The following is a 17,400-nucleotide window of genomic DNA, read 5'->3' on the forward strand; positions in this document are numbered from 1 at the left end:
CCTTTTTTTTCTCATAATGCCAAGTTAGCAGTAGTTCGCTGTCATACTGCAACTATTCCTGTCTAAGTTGTCCTCTCTTCCGAGTTGGGATGATCCTCAACACCCCCAGAATGTTTTCAATGAAAGAATGTCCTCCTCTGAATCCAAAATGGGCTCTCTCTTCCCTCCCTGTCTTCTGCCATTATCCTCACGCACCAGCTCTTCCTCTAGCTAGTGGTATTGCCAGCACCGTGGCCTAAGGCCAAGGGAGTTAGACAAAGCAGTCCTTGCAGTTGCACATATCGCATTCAGAGTGATATGACTGCAAATGGCCCCCTCCTTTCTGGAGCTTAATTCTGAGTTGAAGGAGATTGCTTCTCCATTGTGCTTAAATTAAATGCCCCCCAGTCAGGAGGATAAATCCTAGGTTTGCTTCCAAACCTGGGGTGAAGGACACCTCCACCCCACGCCCCCCCTGCCCCGTCCTGCAGAGGAGAGGAAAACAGGAAATCTGTCCCTTTTGGCCTGAAATCAGCCCTGCAGAAGCTTCTCTGTATGAATGCTGAATATTTTGGTCTCAGCCGACGGAGGGCTCTGGGCAGCTGTGGATCTCACAGGGATTTTCCTTTGGGAGGTAATGCTGCTTCCCTGCAGTGCAGGGCTTCTGGTGCAGGAGTATTTGGAAAGGCAGTGTCGCCTCAGCTCCTGGAGCTGCGTCCTTGCTGCAGAGCTAACTCCTTTGAAGTTTGGGCTGAGAGCGGCCACTTTACAAAATCATGTTTAAACTGTACTCAGTAAGTGGATCGGTGAGATAAAGCAGTTGTGGGTGATGGGTGACTGTGCCCTGTTCTTGCACGGGAGCATGTTTGGGGACTTGGAAACCTGGACTGAAGTCCAGAGGGAGAGGAGGTGATTGGGGGGGACGAAATAGGAGGAGGAAGCCTCTGTGGGCAGATCAGGGGATGACTGCGGCTGAGGAAAATGCTGCTGCTCCCCAAGTGACTCAGGATGCTGGAAGCATCCGGGTGCTGACTCCTCTGCCTGACACAGGCTAAGGGAAGGAGAATGTGTTGCCACCAGTAGAATTTGGTGCAGATTCCCCTTCCCCATTGCCCAGGTCAGTGGTGACACTTGGCCCAGGGTGTCTGCAACCAGGCTTGCAGTGTGTTGTCCACATTACCAGTCACCTTCCCGGAGGGCCCGTGCTCTGGGAATTGGATCCCTGCGTGTAGCACCCCAGGCTGGCAGTGCCAAGCTGCCTGTGCCTGGGGGGCTCTCTTTAATCTCCCTCACAAGCACCTTCTCTGCCTGGGTGGTGAAAAGGTGCTGTTAGGGACCTGCAGTGCTGTGGCTGTACCTTCCCAGCCTCACCTGACCCTGCAGCGTCCCACGGGAACCTCTGCTCCCCTTCCTAACAGCCATGTTTTGATTTGTTTGTATTCTCTTGCTTATCGTACTGAATCCTGCGAAATACTGTTTCCTCCTCATCTGTCTCGTGTTTTCATATTGTTTAACTATCTCTCTGTAAGAGGGCCAGCTGCTGAGCGGAGGTGAAGTAGAGCATCTCTTGTTGACTTCAGTGGAAGCAGAGAGATTCACACTAGCTGTGAACTGGTCTGTAGTTTGTTGTTCCCCTCGTTTCCATGTGTTGTCTGGCTCTGTGGATGTTCACCAGGATTCCTATTTTGTTCAGAGTTTATACATATTAGAGAAAAGTCGTTTTAAGATAGAGAAGCCATGAGAAACATCTTGGGATTTTCCTCTGGTTTTATTCTAATTCTTGCAGAAATGTCAGGTTTCAAGACAAAACCCTGTTCCTGTAATAAAGCTTAAAAAATTTTCTATGTAGGATCTGGAAAAACAAATTCCAGCAGACTGTGACAAGGTGCGCCACATCTCAGAGCAACCAGAACTTTCTTGGTGAAAAGTGCACATTCTCACCAAGAGGCGAAACAAATTATTTCCCTAACTGGGACTGTAGCTTGTAACTGGAGAGACCAATTTAATTTAATCATGAGAAATGATACCAACCTCACTAGGCCATTTCTTATATTATTAAGACTGCAGAGCAGACTTGCATGAGCAAATGGCTTGCTTGTCGCCCTTTACAGAGACAGCTTGTGTTTGATATTGTTGTCCATATTGAGAGATTGTTTTTGGAGTGGGAGTACTGGAAAGAATACTGTTTGTAGGCAGAACAGAGAGCAAAGGGTTCATGCCTTAACAGAGGGGATAATTACTAGGAAATAACACTCCCCCCGCTGGTTGCCTGATCTCTTGAAGTCCATGTGAAGTTAAAAACGATCTGAAAAGAAGCATGCTGAACGCGTTTCAAGTGGACTTGTTTGGACATTTAGAAACCTGGCATTTTTGGCTTTGTCTACCTGAGTGTTTAACTGCAGAGCAATGGTATGGTTTTCACAGTCAGCAAATCTTCTCATCGTCTCATCGTCTCCACCCATCACATGTTGGTTGAGTTGCAGAGTGGTTTTAGTTCATGCTAACTTGATTCCTTTTGGATTAAAGTATACCAGAAGCTCTGCTCCAGTTGTGCAACACTCCATCCCCTTTTAATAGGAACATAAGGGTCCCAACCAAGGACTGGACAGCTTTGGACCCTTCCCACAATACAGACGCTTAGTCTGGGGGACCAGATGCAAATCTAATCTTAAGTCGTACCCCCTCACCCCAACTACATGTATACTTGTACCAAGTGCTTTCATCTTTTGATCCTCTCCTATTGTGCCAAATAACTTGATAGTGTAGAAATAGCCTGTGTCTTAAGCTAGACAAAAAGAATGGTGGGGAGTCCAAGTGACTGACTTTCATTTTTCTAATTTAAAAAAAAGAAGACAGGGGGGTAGGAAGAGGAGACATAAAACATGACCGTTATCCACATGGAAAGATGAAATAGAATGAGGGTACTAGAGGAAAGGCCCAGAGTGTGACAGATCAAAAGAGCAAGGCCTCTGGCTGTTACGATAAAGAATGTCCTAGTTCTTGAGAACATATTTATGTGTGTGCGCACTGGATTTTTTTAAAAGGAAATAGTTTTATTCAAAGAAAGGCCTGTTTCTACCACAAGGGCTGTTTAAGGGGGAAATAGTGGGTGAAAATATAACTTTCACAACCAGTGCTATAAGGAATGTTTTGTGCAAATGAGAACAGGATCCATTATTTTAAATTAAAAAATTTATTGGAAGGTTGGGAGAAATGGGGGCTGGTTTCACTCTGGGTTGGCAACTCCTATAGCGTTCAGCGTGGCTTGGCTGTGCGGTAGATCTACTTGTATAGACGTGCATGTGGTGTCCCATGGGTGGCAAGGAGCTTTTGTTGAACTTAAACCAAAGGGCGTAGAGGGCTAGAGAATCTAATATTCTTGTCGTCAGCCAAAACACCACACTGGTTCATATACTCGCTGCAGGAATGGCTGTGCTCATTGAAGGTGTTACCTCTCCCCTGTGCTGGAAGATACTTGCCTTGTGATGTATGTTGGCAGAGCAGCTTACACCAACACTTCAGGTGTGTTTTGTGGCAAAGTTGTCTGGTTTAGGACAGAAGAAGTTACATCCTCTCAGTTAAAATGTTCCAGTCTGGCTGTCTCATACTGCATGTCACCAGGAATCAAACTGCTGTCATCTGAAACAGGTGAGGAATGTCCTCCAGTTGTGTGACAGAGGCAGTACCCTCCAGCACCGGGCTCTGTATAAAGGTGCAATGACCGCCAGCCATCTAAACAGCAACAGCCTTTAATGTTGCAAGCAACCTCTGCTTGAAGAGATTGTGAAATAGAGGTGGAAGCAGTGAGATTCCACAGACCATACTACGTACCTTGGATAAACTCCAGGCTACAGGTAGCTATCTCTTCTTACATGCTGTCATGTTCATGTGTACAAAGAGCTTGTAAAATGGCATGAGTTTACCTATGCAGTTATATAGGACCTCACAAAGTACAGGGCAGTAGGAAACATACCCAACGGGGTTGGCTCATGACTTGTCTTAAGTCAGTTCTACATGAGTAACTCGGTGAGTTGAGAAACTATTTCTGATTTTACTTTGCTGTTTGTGAGAGTGAAACAGGGTGGTGGTTGAGCTGTGCAGATGCCATGGCATCTGCTGGGAATGGATCAGGTGAGAGTACCTCTGTGTTCCTGCTTCCACTCCTTCCTTGCAGGGTGCACGGTAAGCTGCCTTTCCAGTTATTTTTCCAGCAAGCAGCAGCAATAGAATTAAGAATTAAAACTTAGATCAGCAAATCACTATCACTGCTCGGGCTATGAGATAGTAGCAAAGGAGCCGAAGGGAAAGGGATCCCTACGAACCTATCTAAAATTAATTGGAAGATTCCTGGTCAGAGGGAGTTTAGGCAAACAAAGATTGATTTTAGATCCTTTGTCCCCCAGGGTGTTAATTTCGGCTCAGAGAGACTGCTGGAAGGAAGAGATTTTGACACAAAAATCTCATTCCTGTATTGTTAGACACCCCTCCCCCAATTAATAAAGATTAATATTGATTAACAAGAAAGTCATTGTATATTTGTGGGGAAAAATGCTTCTGGCAATCTTCCGTTTGAATACAGAAATAAAAGACGTTGGCACAGGAATAAGTGGGTATACAAAAGGTTTTGTGTACATTTAATTAGGAAAGTGGAGGGAGGAAAGTGTGTATATTAATTTAGGTTTTAAACAGCAGCGAGCACTAAGACAGTTTGGGATGTGATACAGGGTGTCACTTAAATTCAGTACCAAGCACACTCCCTTTTCGATTCTTAACTGTCTTGTCTCCATTGTCATTTCAACGTGAGAGCGCAAGCCTCAATTTAGATCCCCCCTCATTTTTTTTTTTTTCTCTCTAGTGAATACCTAATCATCACACTGATTTTTGACTGGGTATTGACTGTGAGACTTGTTGGCCTAATTTTTCTTGCGAAGTATAATAGCAATAGCTGGTGATTTTTTTTTTTTTTTGATTTTTTTTTTTTTAAATCTGAAATACACAGGATGTTCAGACATGCAGATGTATTTTGGGTTAATTGAGTAATAGTCATCTAAGACCCAGGGTTTCTCCTTGAGATTATCATACAGAGTGATAGGTCAGAAAGCTCAGGGTCCGTTACCCTGTGCGATACTAATACCCCCACAATTAATTTCATTTTCATGATTGCATCATCTTAAATTAAGGTGAAATCAAGGGTTCTTTTTTTTTTTTTCCCCTCCAGCTGAGTTTGACTGGCACAACTTCTGACATGGGTGTATGGAGACTGGTACCACGGCCAAGTCAAATCCTTTTCTTTGTTCTCTGGGCCTGCTGCTGCTGATAAAGTGGTCGGCGCATGGCATTATGTCTTATTACATTTTTGATGCAGACTGCAAAGAAACGGGTAAACTCACCATGGTTACCACGATCTGTCATTTGGCAGGGCATGCCGTACTCAGCGATGGCCTCTAGTGTCTGCAGCACAGCTCTGCACATGGCGTGGGTACCGCAGACAATACAGCACCCCTGCCTGCCCGGGCGCCGCGCCTCCCCGCATCTGCACTCCGAATTCACACCCGGAGCCGTGCTCCAACTCCGGCGGCAGGTCCTCGCTCATAGTTGCCTCGCGAAAGTTCTTGTTTGTTTTTGTCATTCAGCGTTGAGTGAGTCACTGCTGGATTCGAGCTCCCATGCTGAGACCAACTACTGTCCACCGCAACGCCCAAGCGTCGCCGGGCTTTCGCATCTGTGAAACTTTCTCAGTCAGCCCCTAGATTCGCTGCTTTGTCTTGGCACATCACATTTCTAGCAGGGTTTCTTTCTTATCCAGACATACCCTGCTGAGTTGTTTCGTACAGACCAAGCACGTGTCGTGGCTTAAATCAACATTATCCGAAACAATCACTAAATTAACTGTACTATACTGTCATTAACCAATACAGTGGTGATAAATTGGTTTTCGTTTTGCATGGGCTGCAGCTAAGGTTTGCTCGGTGGGTAGAGCAGGATTCCTGAGCCAGGTCATTGGAGTCCTTGCCTTAATTCTGAACCAGTTTGGAGCTCTCAGGTCTTGTATGTGACTGCTTGCAGTAACAGTTCAGGAACAAGTCTTTGCAGGATGGGTCTTTTGTTTTATTGTACATGAGGAAAAATCACTTAAGTCTTTCTCTGCTTAATTGAGGTAATTAAACCTCCTTACCTTGCAGCACAAGGGGCTCATTAATGTTTTTGAAGCATTTTGAAGTCCTTGGAGGAAAGATGCGGTTTGCTGTTGTGTCATGTTTGGTAACTGTTGAAATTTGGTCATCTTGGACTTGACATACTGGGTTGTACGTACAGAAATCTTACAATTGTGCATGTATTTTGTGCTGATAATGTGAAGAACTAATTGAGAGAATAGCTGACAACTGTGGTGTTCCTTTGCAGTGCCGTACCCAGTGGGTGTGATGTTTAGTTTTTTGGGTTTTACTGTGCTTTAGCAAAATGTGACGGTTAGCTGCATGCGAAACCTTAGTGACAGAAATGCAGATTGTAGTGCCATAAAATTCAGCAGATTAGGTAAAGACAAAGAGAGACCTTGCTGTTTTAAGGTGACTTAGTGACCAGCCCAATTGACTTTTTTAGGATTTCACATCCAGTTAACTAGTAAAAATTAAGAACACGTTTTTTTCTTGTAATGAAGACGACCCTACAGTGATACCCTGTGATTAATTCTGAAGTGGAAAGAGCCTTCCCAGCTGAGGACAAGAGTCTGTTCTACTGTGTTCAGCAGTGCTTTTTACAGCGTAACTGCTGGCTCTTTCTTTTTGTAGTGAGGGGAAAATATGAATGGAATCACTTGCAACTTTAAAACAAAGCTAGAGATTTACATAGTTCTGAGCCCCAGTGACTTTTAGCATCAATTTAATTTAGATTTAAATGAAGGCTGGTAGATGAGATCTGTTCCTCATATGACAGACAGTTGGGAATTTTCAGCAAAGGAGTTTGTAAGGGAGAAGATTTTTCCAGACAGCAGGCAGTCTATGTCTGTGCCTACAGGCAAAGACAGCAGCATCAGTGGATGCAGGGGCACTTCGGCTGCAAGAGTGAACAAGTTGAATGGTGTAATGCTCCCTTAGTCCTGAGCGTACAGTCCGTAACCAGCAGGTCTTACAGCACTGTTGTGAAATGGGCAGTATAATTAAGCCCCCTGAGAAATATCTAAAAGTTGTTTGTCAAACCCAAATTCTTACCGTTGCGGGGCGAGGGGGAATAAGTGTTTTGATTGTTCGTTTCTGGAGCAGTTCCATCAATGATCACGTTAGAGTCTCTTTCTGTAACTCCTAGCTGACTCAAAACCTTGTAGATCTGAATATAATCTTTTATAAGTTTAGAAAAAGTAACCATAACCGAAAGTGATGTTATTTTTCCTTGAGTTTACTTACATAGCACAATTTGGCTAAAACCACTCGATGTCACACAGAGTAATGGCAGCACTCGTTGCCTGCGATGTCATACAATGAGCAGCAGATCTGATATACCTCAACTGACTGTTCCCTATGAATAGTTTTGGCATTGGCTGAAAATAGTACTGAGGGTAACTTGCATTGACCATGTGATGACACTTTGAGTTGCAAAGTTACTTTCAGATAACTTGCACTGAAAAAGTAAAAATAGCACAGTACATTAGACTCATCTATGTGGAATGTATATATGCAAAAATAGGGCTCCTTAATATTTACAGTTTGTCTAGGCAGAACAACCTGTCATGCCACACGCTGTTTCACTTTTAGGCAAACAGTTTGCACTGATAATGTTGCAGGCTGTGCTATTTTCAAATGTACAGCAAACATTAGAGAAGCATTAATTTAACCATTCTCTTCCTAGCAAATAGTGTGACTCTGAGATCTCATTAGTGAGCTTACCCAGAGGTGAGAGGTCACAGCTTTAGAAAAAAGTGATTAAAACGTGTCCCAGTGTAACAGACTAATTCATCTTTAGCTAATAGATTTTTTTGTTTTGTTTTGTTTCCTCTTTTCTCTTTGCAGCTGGGAGTGTTCACTCTCCTTCCACAAGTATGGCAACATCTGCGCAATATAGACAGCTTATAAATGACTACGGACCCCCATCTCTAGGCTATACACAAGGGATGCAGGTACAGCTTTGCTTGTTGTTTTTCTCTAATCAGATCACTGACCCTGCGTTTGCATAGTAGCATGGATTCTGGCCTGTAATCTGAGGTGTTCCTCCCTCCCACCAAGATTTGAAATCAAACCCAAATGGCAGACTGATTCATTGCACATGTCTTGGGATCAAATTAGACTAAGCAGAGTGCTGAGTGAGATTGGTTACTAATTAACTGTTAGTCCATCCCATCTGAGTCACACTGAAACATGTCTTCAGTGATGTTCTTACAGTAAGGGCTCTTATTTATTATTTGTTAAAAAAAAGGAATATTTCTAGACTGTTTTCTTCAGCAAATTTATACTCTAAAATTCAGTCTCATGAAGCGTGTGCACAGACAGGCCTATAGACTGCTTCAGGAATCTGGTGTTAAACTTTCTGTGAAATGGATTTGACCTGATAGCATTTCCCTTATGATATGGGCACTTTGGTTTTATCTGCTTTCACTCTCTCTGCCTAGCTAACCACTCCACAGAATATACACCTGAACATTGAAAAAGCAGAAATAGAGTTAAATAAGCAGTTCGCACTCTGCTGTTCTTGCAGGACTGTTTTAACTTCTGTTTCACCTAAGGTCCCAGTCTCGCAGCTGCATCCTCCCAGTTGATCCCAGTTTTTGAAGGGCACGTAGCATTGTGTCCAGCTGTAGCAGCAACCGCAAAAGGAAAATCGTGTTTATATAATAAACTTGATTTTTTTTTTTTTTTTAATAAGTGGCTTCCAGGGATGTTTCTGGTCCTCCATGAATTTCCAGTTCTGCTTGTTGTAATAAGGTTTTTTTTTTAGCACTATTTGATTGAGATTAATGTACTTTCAACTACAGGGTACCAGCAGCAGTCAAGTACCGCAGAGCAAATACGCAGAACTTCTAGCGATCATAGAAGAATTAGGAAAAGAGATTAGACCCACATACGCTGGGAGTAAAAGTGCGATGGAGAGGCTAAAAAGAGGTAATGTTCAAATTTCTTTAAAAAAATACATAAATTGTCTCCATACACTTCATGTGCTGACTATTTGCATACAGCTTCATGACAACTGTTTCCTCTGAAAGGAGACAGCTGTCTCGAGCTCGTCATTAAACTAGGTGTATTAACAGGCAACTGAAACCTTGGGATACTCTATATTCATGCTGTATTTGATAGATAAACCAGTGACAAAATGTGATTTATGTGCACAAGAGGAATTTCAGTTAATAATTCAAACCTTATTTTAGAACCCTTAAGGTGTCTAATGGATATGTTCTCTCAGGTTCCTGGTGACTTACTTGCCCCTTCCATTCCCTTTTCCCCCCCCCCTCTCCAGAATATACAGCCGAGCATTGTTTACTGCTTCTCACATACATCACCCGTCTGCTTGACCCAGGAGCCTTTACTAAAGTGTGTTTTGCCTGAAGAAATACTACATTGTGGTAATTCACAGTAAGGCTGGTGGAGAGCAGAAAAAAAAAAAAAAAAAAAAAAGGTTGTCAGAGAAGGCTGTTCAGACTGAGGTGTCCCACATACACGTTCCTCCTCTCTGTGGAGTGTTGGGCTGCTTAGGCTCCCTTACCTGTTGTCAAGTGGATGTCATTAAGAGCCCACTAGGAAGGGACATTGAAGCTTTTAGGCCTGGCTGATGAGGTCTCTCTGTCTGTGCTTTGTCAGCTAAAAGGGGTAATAAATGGCCTTTCCTTGCAGTGTAAAAGAAACCCCGGCATGCCCCACTGCTGACATCAGCTCGACATTGTCCTCTGCAGGAGATGTGTGAGGAGGGATATTTCCAAAGGAGCAATGGGACATTCCACTGCTCCAGCTTTTGAAATGACCCTGAAAGGCCATTGACAACAGTTGTGCTGCAGTTTTGTCCCTTGCCAATATAATGTGGTTACTTTTCCCTCCCTTTCCTCAGTCCTTGTGCTGAGTTTCGCTCATGCGTTCAGCCCTGAGTGGGAATGTTACTGTAACAGATTAACTTCACCACGTTGCAAATCCCTCTTACATTTACCCAAGACTACAAAGCTTTATTTAAGGCTCAACCATTATGGGAGAGTAATATATCTGCCATGACATGCAATAAAATGACTAGTAGCTGTTCTGGGAAAGGATGCAATAAAGCCTGCTGATGAGTGGTAAGTGGAATCTGGCCCGGCTAAAATCAATGTTGCTGGAGTCTCTCTTTATTGCATTGCCTGAGTCAGTATTAATAGATCATGAATGGCAATAGGGTAATGGGGACAACTTGAGAGAGACCGGCAGAGATGCAGACGTTCTCTGAACTGAATGGTTCAGTTCGGTGAGAAGTTGTTTTGCTGCTTCTTGCAGTGAGTGTTTAGTTTGTTGGCTAACGCAGGTTGAAGATTCAGTGCTGCCACTGTGACTTGCCAGTGTTGTGAAGAATCCCGAATACATACTTTTTGCTGCCATCTTTTGGTGAGGAGCGTACCTCTCGTTCCATTTTGGGAGCCGAATGGCTGAAGGAGCACGTGGAAGTGTGAGAGCAGAAGTGATCGAGGGTAACCACGGGACTGCAGCCTCCACGGCCGTGTGGAGGTTATTCCGGAATAAAGTCCCTGTCCCCAGCTCCACCGGCTCCTAAGCACAGAGGCTACTGACCTCTAAAATTGGCCAAATTCCCAGTGTTCTACATAATTCAGGGTAGTTCTGCTGCATAAACTGGGCGTCCTGCCACCAGATCCAGGTCTGATGCACTGCTCTGCGAGTGTGATTCTGTATCCTGCAGCTGCAGGATGCAGCTTTGTCCGAGTCAGTTTAACCCTCTGCAAAGCCTTGCACCTGTCAAGTCCCAAGCCAGGACTCCTAAAGGCTGTTGCTGTGATCTGGGCTTAGCAGCCTTCTAGAAACAGAATCCATTATCTCTAAATAGAGATTAAACCTCATCTATTGCCTTATTGTCCTTTCTCCACCTTGTTAAAGAGCATGATTGAGCAGCAAAATCGCCTTTTATCTTGTCCTGTCAGTAAAATATAACCTCATTTGTTGTAGAAAAATCTGCCCGTCTCTCAATTTAAAATCTGTCTCAAGCTCTGTTCTTTCAGCAGGTCTGTGAACATGAATCTAGATTTAGTTCCAGGATTAAGAATCAAGGTCCAGATTGCTGGAACTCAAAGGCAACAGGACTTGTAGTGGAAAATTCCACATTATGTCTATCAGATGAGAGTAGATATGGCAGCATGTAAAGTGGTGATGATTTACACTGGGAGCTGAGCCAGTGTTAGGAGGTAACTCTGCACACACCATAAAAAAACGTCTTATTCTTACTAGAGACACAACTTGTGTTTAAGCAGTATTATGGAGGCTTGGATTTTGATGCATCTTCTTAAGAGAACTGTCCCAAGGTATTTTTAGAGCTTGCTAAGATGACTCCCCAAATAACTTTGTATTTTTGTTCACTGTAATAGAATAACTCACAAATAGGTGATTTTTTTTTTCTTTTCCTTCTTTCTGTTAAGTCTCTGATTTTAAATAGGCCCGTACTGCACATTTAAGATACACCTGTCACTGCAGACCTACAAATCTTATCATGCTCCGATTCCTGGTTTAGTCCCTTTTCAATTCATAATGCCAGTTTGGGAAAGCAAACTTGTTTAGCAGCAGCTGATGTTTGGGAAGTGAGGGATCTCTCCCTTTCCTGAGCCATGCTGCGGTAGCCTTGGCAACTCAGGACAGAAATACGTAAACCTTTCTCTGGACTGTCGTTGCATATGTGACCTGAATGAGATGATTTAAAGTATGTTCGATTCTTTTGCAGGCATTATTCATGCTAGAGGATTAGTTCGGGAATGCTTGGCTGAGACGGAACGAAATGCAAGATCCTAGCCCACTAATTCAGTTGCAAGATTTTCCATCTCTTAATGAAGAAAAAGTAACACTTATTCCTTTTGACTCTTGAAACATTCAGACAAATTCCTTTATTTTGAATGTTTTACCGTTCTTGTTTTGCCCTTACAAAAAATGTATAGTTAAGAATGAGAAAACAAGGATTTTTCAACTTACTGAGGGTTTGCATTTTGTAAAGACGTTAAAACTCCCTAAAATGTTTCTAAAACATGAAAACTGAACTGCATGCAGAAGAATGCTCTTTCTCTCCCAGGCTATATTTCAGTTCTCTTCTTATCCAGCCACAGTCTCATTCTGTTTTTTTTCTCTTGACTATATTCACTTAACCCCAAACCGTCAATCTTTCAAAGTTTGACATAAGCTCTGAGGATTTTTTTTAATAAATGCAGAATAGCATGCTGTACCTAGTAGTCTGCTAAGTCACAATTTGTCATACAGCATAGGCCCTGCTTAGAAATAACCCTCCCCTTCTCTTATTTTTCCTTTTTTGTTCGTTTTGCATAAACATTTGCATGACTGTTAGTGCTTTGAAGTCCATTTAAAGTGCATGAGTTATATGGAAAATAGGGAAACCTATTAAATAATAACAAGGTCCTGGAAAGCTAATTTCTACATTAAGGCTGGAGATTTCAGTTTAAAGTTTGCCAAAAAAAGAAAATTCTGGATAAATTACTAAAACTGTTATTTGCATCTTTGTATGTATTTATTACTTGACGTAATAAAGCTTATTTTCATTAACAGTTTGTATTAAAACTATGTACAGTCACTTTAATCAGATTCATACTCCATGAATAAGAACTCTCAACAGATAAAAATTTAACCTTCATGCAGGAGGCTCAAGTTCAGGAACAGACAAGGGAATGGGCCTGCAGATCACTGGCAACTTTCCATCCATGGCACAGTCTGGATGCAATTGATCTTCGTTAGAAGGTGGCGTAGTTGCTAGTTGTCTCCATTGCTTTCAAAATACATACTACAGCTTTGGTTCTTGAAGGCCAAAACTTGGTGGCAGCTGGTGAGGGTGCTGTCCAAAAATTAAAGAGAAGTTCTGGTTAAGCAGTTAAGAGTTGTTAACAAGATTAAAACAGGAAAGTGTACTTCGCTAGTGGCTTCAAAGTAACAGCAACAAAGGAATCGCAGCTGCATGTATTTGCATAAAATGGGAAACTGTCACAGTTTGAGTGAAGATACCAAGATGCCCAAGCTTAACTGCAGCATAAACATCGGGACTGTAGTGCACTATTGCACAGTCAGGTCTAAATCCTAAGGAAAATGGGCTAATACATCCAGAGCTATGGCTACTTGAAGAAAATACAGTATTAAAAGGCAAAGGTAGTTACTTCACTTGGATAAATGGGATTCTGTTGCCTTGGGAGGCAGTTTCCATTATGTGTTCTTCTTTATCTGTAATGACCCAATTTTACCTTTGAACTGGAAGATGACTGACCAGCCCTCTCTTGCAGGAGTGCCTTCTGCCCCAGTGCTCACCACCACTCCAGGTAAGATTTGTAAGGCTTCTGTTTAAACTTCATTCAGAATTGAGTAGCCCAGAGCATTTGTTCAGCTAACAGATCTAAAGGAGGCGGCCAGCGACCGAGGTCTCTTCTTATCAGCACGTCTGTTTAAACCATCAGAACCAGTATCTAAACCTGGTCGCAGTTTATGAAGGATTTATGTCTGTAGAGGTGTTGTCCGAGTAAGGAGGGGAAGTTACAACTTTTTAGGGCTGTTCTCTGTATGTACTGGAACTCCTATAAAGCAGCATAAGTTATCAGCTGGGCAGAAGGAGATCGAGTGAGTTTTTTGGTGTCTCCGTTAACAATGGTGGAAAGGTTATAGTTCCTTTTTAGCAAGGATTGTTTTATCATCTTCTGAACTTGGCAGAAAAACTGATTGCTAAACGTGACAAATGAGATGATGGCAGACAGAAGCAGGACTACATGACTGCTTTTACCAGTTCAGTTTTACACTGAGAGCAGGTGACTGACTGCTCAGTACTTCAGTTGTGCTTATGAAGCCCTACATCATCTTTTAGTTTGAAAACTGTATTTAGATATAATGACAAACGTTTCCCTTACCCTCCCAGGGCAACTCAGTATTTCACATATTTATTTCATATCCAGTTGTTGCATTTCTTTAAAATGCTTTTTCCTCTCTAGATTTTCCTTTGCTTTTCTTTTTTTCTCCTGCTTCTTCTTCTCTGACGCTTTCTTCTCTTTAAAAACATCACTGTCTTCACCCTTGTAGAAGAGGTCCACTTTTTCCCGCAGGATTTCTCGGGCTATCTTTCGGTTCTGCTCCACTGATCTTGTTTGATGACACTGAAGAAATACAATAGGACATTTTTACTGGAACTTTAACCTGTGTAGTCTTCTGCTTTCCCTTTCACTCTATGTATTCCTGCCATTACAGTAAAGAAACTTTCCCCCCCCCCAAGCCAAGAGCATCCTCCTACCAAGAACTGCTGGAACGTTTGTATCCAGATGATGTATGCTGGAGAGGCTGCCTAGTAATTATTTGCTACTGTAACATGTCAGACTGGCTTTTGCATTAATCTTTAATGCTTCCATACTACCTCGGAAAGCTTCTGAGTTTTTAATTTAACTATGTCTTCCCCTTGTGATGAGGGAAAGATTAATTTCAAAGTATTAATTCACAAAAAGATTCTGCAAAGTGAGTATGCTTAACTTGTTAAGGAAAACATTCTAACTCACTCACAAGAGGGGACAGGAATGTGACAGCTGCCACTGAAAGTTTTATTGAAAACTAAAAAATAATACTGCATGTCAAAGCCAGGAAGATCAGCTATGACTCCAAGTTTCTTTATCTGTTGATAGCCAAAACTGCTTCTTGCTGAGATTCTTTACAACACATAGAAACTTCTCCTCCTTGACATTTGGACTGTGATTATGCTTTACTCTGAAAGGAGACTTGGAAGACATCATGCAGGTTGTGACTTAATGAAGTAAAATAATAATTACCTTTACTACAATCCCAGATGGAATATGCTTCAAGACAACACAGTTGTTTGTCTTATTTGTGGCTTGACCTCCTGGGCCATCACCTCTTACAAACTGTTCTTTTAATTCTGCCTCAGTTAGTCCAAGGAGATTGGAAGAGTTCTTCTTGCCTGCTGCCTGAAGTAAGGGCACTCCGGGCAGAGAAAATTGCTGCTTCCTCAAAATCCATGGTCTCCATGATGGTGTTCGTATGTCTCTCAGTAAGAATGTAATATAAAATACACCTGGAATATTCATACAGAAAAGAGGACAGTTTCTCTGGAATGAAACCTGAAATAGAAGTGGGGAATGGAGTTTATCGTGAGAATCCTTGTTTTAAGATGATGTCATTTAGCTGCATGTCTTGAGCAGTATTTTGATACTCAAGATTTATTTTCAAGGATATTTCAGCTGGTTTCATAAGCATTTGCCTTGAAATGTTTACCACTCTGGAATTTGGATTCTCATTGCCAATTAGGTTTTTTTAATAGTCAAGATTATTACTCTGTTGTTCAAAGGGATGTGGAGAACAGTAAATGAATCAGTACTCCTACCAACACTTGGAAAATACTAAACATACCCCAAAAAACAGGAGAGGAAAGCGAGGGTATTTCTGTCTTGCAGTCTGACCTGTACAGTCTGACTTGGAAGTCTCTGCACACACTCCACTCATGCCTGGGTTGTGTCTTGCTGGCAACAGTACCTGCAATTCACATGTTGACACATGCTTGAACTATGTCAAGAGAGGACAGGTGAGGGTGCAGGAATCCTCCTCTGAGATTGCCTTGAACACTGCTCTAAACTACTGAAAGAAACCTGCTGGAAGAAGCAGCAAATTTACATACTATAACTGGCCTAACAAAGTCTTGGCTTCCATCGTTCACTGGTGGAAGACTGCAAAGAGGAGGTGGAGGGAAAACAAAACAGAAAAAAAACCCCGAGAGTATGTGTAGAACATTTCTGTCCCAAGGATATGGGTACCAGAAGCAGAGGATAAGGATATACATCATACAAAAGATACGGATATACAGAGCTTGAGTAGTCTCAACAGATCAGAATGCAAAGACAGATTTTTACCTGAGAGAATGGTGCTTGACTGCTCGATCAAAACAGCCAACTAACGGTACATAGCACAACCCTGGTGTGTGTATTTATGGATTATGAGTTTGAGTTCTGAGATTCATTTTTAATGCTGAGTTAGTACAGGAGACAGAATAATCTTTACCTAAACAGGTTACATGATCTAGACTTGTCTTCTGACCTTGCTCCGTTAAGAGTGGTTTTCAAATTCTGAGGTCAGGCTCTAGCACGCCTAGAATTTGATGGGTGGTCTAATACAGCAAACGTGTAAACTCCATTTCAAATCAGAATTATTCTGTGTTGATCCTGTTAACAAGCTTGCCCATCCTGCTTTACTTTCATAATTTCCTATATAGTCCATTGCATGGAGGAAAAAGAAGCAGCAGACCACCAGGTTTTCACCTACTACTTCACATGCTGGTTTTTCCCAGGTCAAGTTATTAACAAAGGCAGAAGGTGTACATGGAAGTATGCGTTATCCTCATGGATAATGAGGAATGGCAGGTTCTACTGCTGCCAACAGGACTCTTCAACAAGACATTAGGTAACAAAACATGCTGTTATGCTGCAAATACTTTGATTCAGAGGAAAATACTTCAGCATGTGAAGAAGTGGCATTTAGCAAGTTGAACATTAATTGTTGAAATAAAACCAAGAAAGCTTTTACTGCTAAGTAAAGATGTCCACTTGGTGGCACCAGAAGGCAGTAACATGTTTTTTCCTATAAAAAACATGCAGAAAAAAATTAGCGGAACTGTTACCTAGTTTTGAAGTGAGCCTTTACTCAACAGCAGGTTTAATATGGGTCCTGCACCTTTCAAGTAGCCTGTTTTGAAACCAAGACCGAGAGCTCTCTGAGCTCATGTTCAGTGTAAGCCTATTTCTACTGCTTGAAACTATATCTATAAACTAAGAGTAAACCTGGAAGATTCTAGAGGGTTTTCTCGAGATTTCATTCAGGACAGAAGGTCTCCAAGAAACATGCCTTATAATGCAAAAAAAGATAATAATGCTTTGATTCTAAAAAAACCACCCCAACAACTTCGCTTATAAGATTTTAAGCATAGACTACAGAAGAGCTGTGTCAATAAGAACACTAATCTCACATTTTTTAAACAGAGAAGCGATCAGCCGTTTCACTGGAAGGGACACGGGGCAGCGACAATGCACCGCGCGGTCGATTGAACTGCTTTAAAGCAGCTGTTTCGCTGAAAATCCTGCACGAACAACTGCATTTGTTGCCCCACACGTCCAGGAAACAGAGCGAGTAACGATTTCAGCAGAGCCTCCCGCCCCGCCTGACGGCTGCCAGGCGCCGGGAGGGAGGGGCGGGCAGCGGTCACCGCGCTACCTTGCATTTTCAGCCC

General features: G+C 42.4%; 2 protein-coding genes across 6 annotated transcripts; one reads left to right on the forward strand and one right to left on the reverse strand.

The window, feature by feature from the left end:
- The first annotated feature begins 491 nt into the window (after positions 1-491).
- CDK2AP1 (cyclin dependent kinase 2 associated protein 1) lies at positions 492-12,694 on the forward strand. Of its 3 annotated transcripts, none has more exons than XM_026859632.1 (4): positions 492-613; positions 7,983-8,089; positions 8,942-9,068; positions 11,866-12,694. In XM_026859632.1, exons 1-4 carry the CDS (start codon positions 535-537, stop codon positions 11,931-11,933), a joined length of 381 nt encoding a protein of 126 aa, XP_026715433.1. In that variant the 5' UTR covers positions 492-534; the 3' UTR covers positions 11,934-12,694. The 3 variants fall into 3 exon arrangements, with proteins under 3 accessions (XP_026715433.1, XP_026715434.1, XP_026715435.1); XM_026859633.1 differs by lacking the exon at positions 492-613 and adding an exon at positions 639-773; XM_026859634.1 differs by lacking the exon at positions 492-613 and adding an exon at positions 5,027-5,560.
- On the reverse strand, positions 12,263-15,267 carry C15H12orf65 (chromosome 15 C12orf65 homolog). Of its 3 annotated transcripts, none has more exons than XR_003399523.1 (3): positions 14,936-15,267; positions 13,379-14,275; positions 12,263-12,978 (listed from the first exon to the last, which is right to left on the reverse strand). XR_003399523.1 is itself a non-coding variant. In XM_026859631.1 (3 exons), the coding sequence occupies exons 1-2, from the start codon at positions 15,209-15,211 to the stop codon at positions 14,063-14,065; spliced, it is 489 nt and encodes a 162-aa protein (XP_026715432.1). In that variant the 5' UTR covers positions 15,212-15,267; the 3' UTR covers positions 12,263-12,978; positions 14,033-14,062. The 3 variants fall into 3 exon arrangements, 2 of the variants coding, with proteins under 2 accessions (XP_026715432.1, XP_026715431.1); XM_026859631.1 differs by having other exon boundaries at positions 14,033-14,275; XM_026859630.1 differs by having other exon boundaries at positions 12,263-14,275.
- Positions 15,268-17,400: the final 2,133 nt, after the last annotated feature.

The sequence above is a fragment of the Athene cunicularia genome (assembly GCF_003259725.1).
Source record: "Athene cunicularia isolate RWA chromosome 15 unlocalized genomic scaffold, athCun1 chr15_part1, whole genome shotgun sequence".
NCBI lineage: Eukaryota > Metazoa > Chordata > Aves > Strigiformes > Strigidae > Athene > Athene cunicularia.

Coding starts and splice junctions, on each gene's coding strand:
- CDK2AP1 (XM_026859632.1), top strand. CDS start 535: ATGAATGCTGAATATTTTGGTCTCAGCCGACGGAGGGCTCTGGGCAGC. Junction 614..7,982: donor CAGGGATTTTCCTTTGGGAG/GTAATGCTGCTT, acceptor TTCTCTTTGCAG/CTGGGAGTGTTCACTCTCCT. Junction 9,069..11,865: donor GATGGAGAGGCTAAAAAGAG/GTAATGTTCAAA, acceptor ATTCTTTTGCAG/GCATTATTCATGCTAGAGGA.
- C15H12orf65 (XM_026859631.1), bottom strand. CDS start 15,211: ATGAATATTCCAGGTGTATTTTATATTACATTCTTACTGAGAGACATA. Junction 14,276..14,935: donor CATCTGGGATTGTAGTAAAG/GTAATTATTATT, acceptor GTATTTCTTCAG/TGTCATCAAACAAGATCAGT.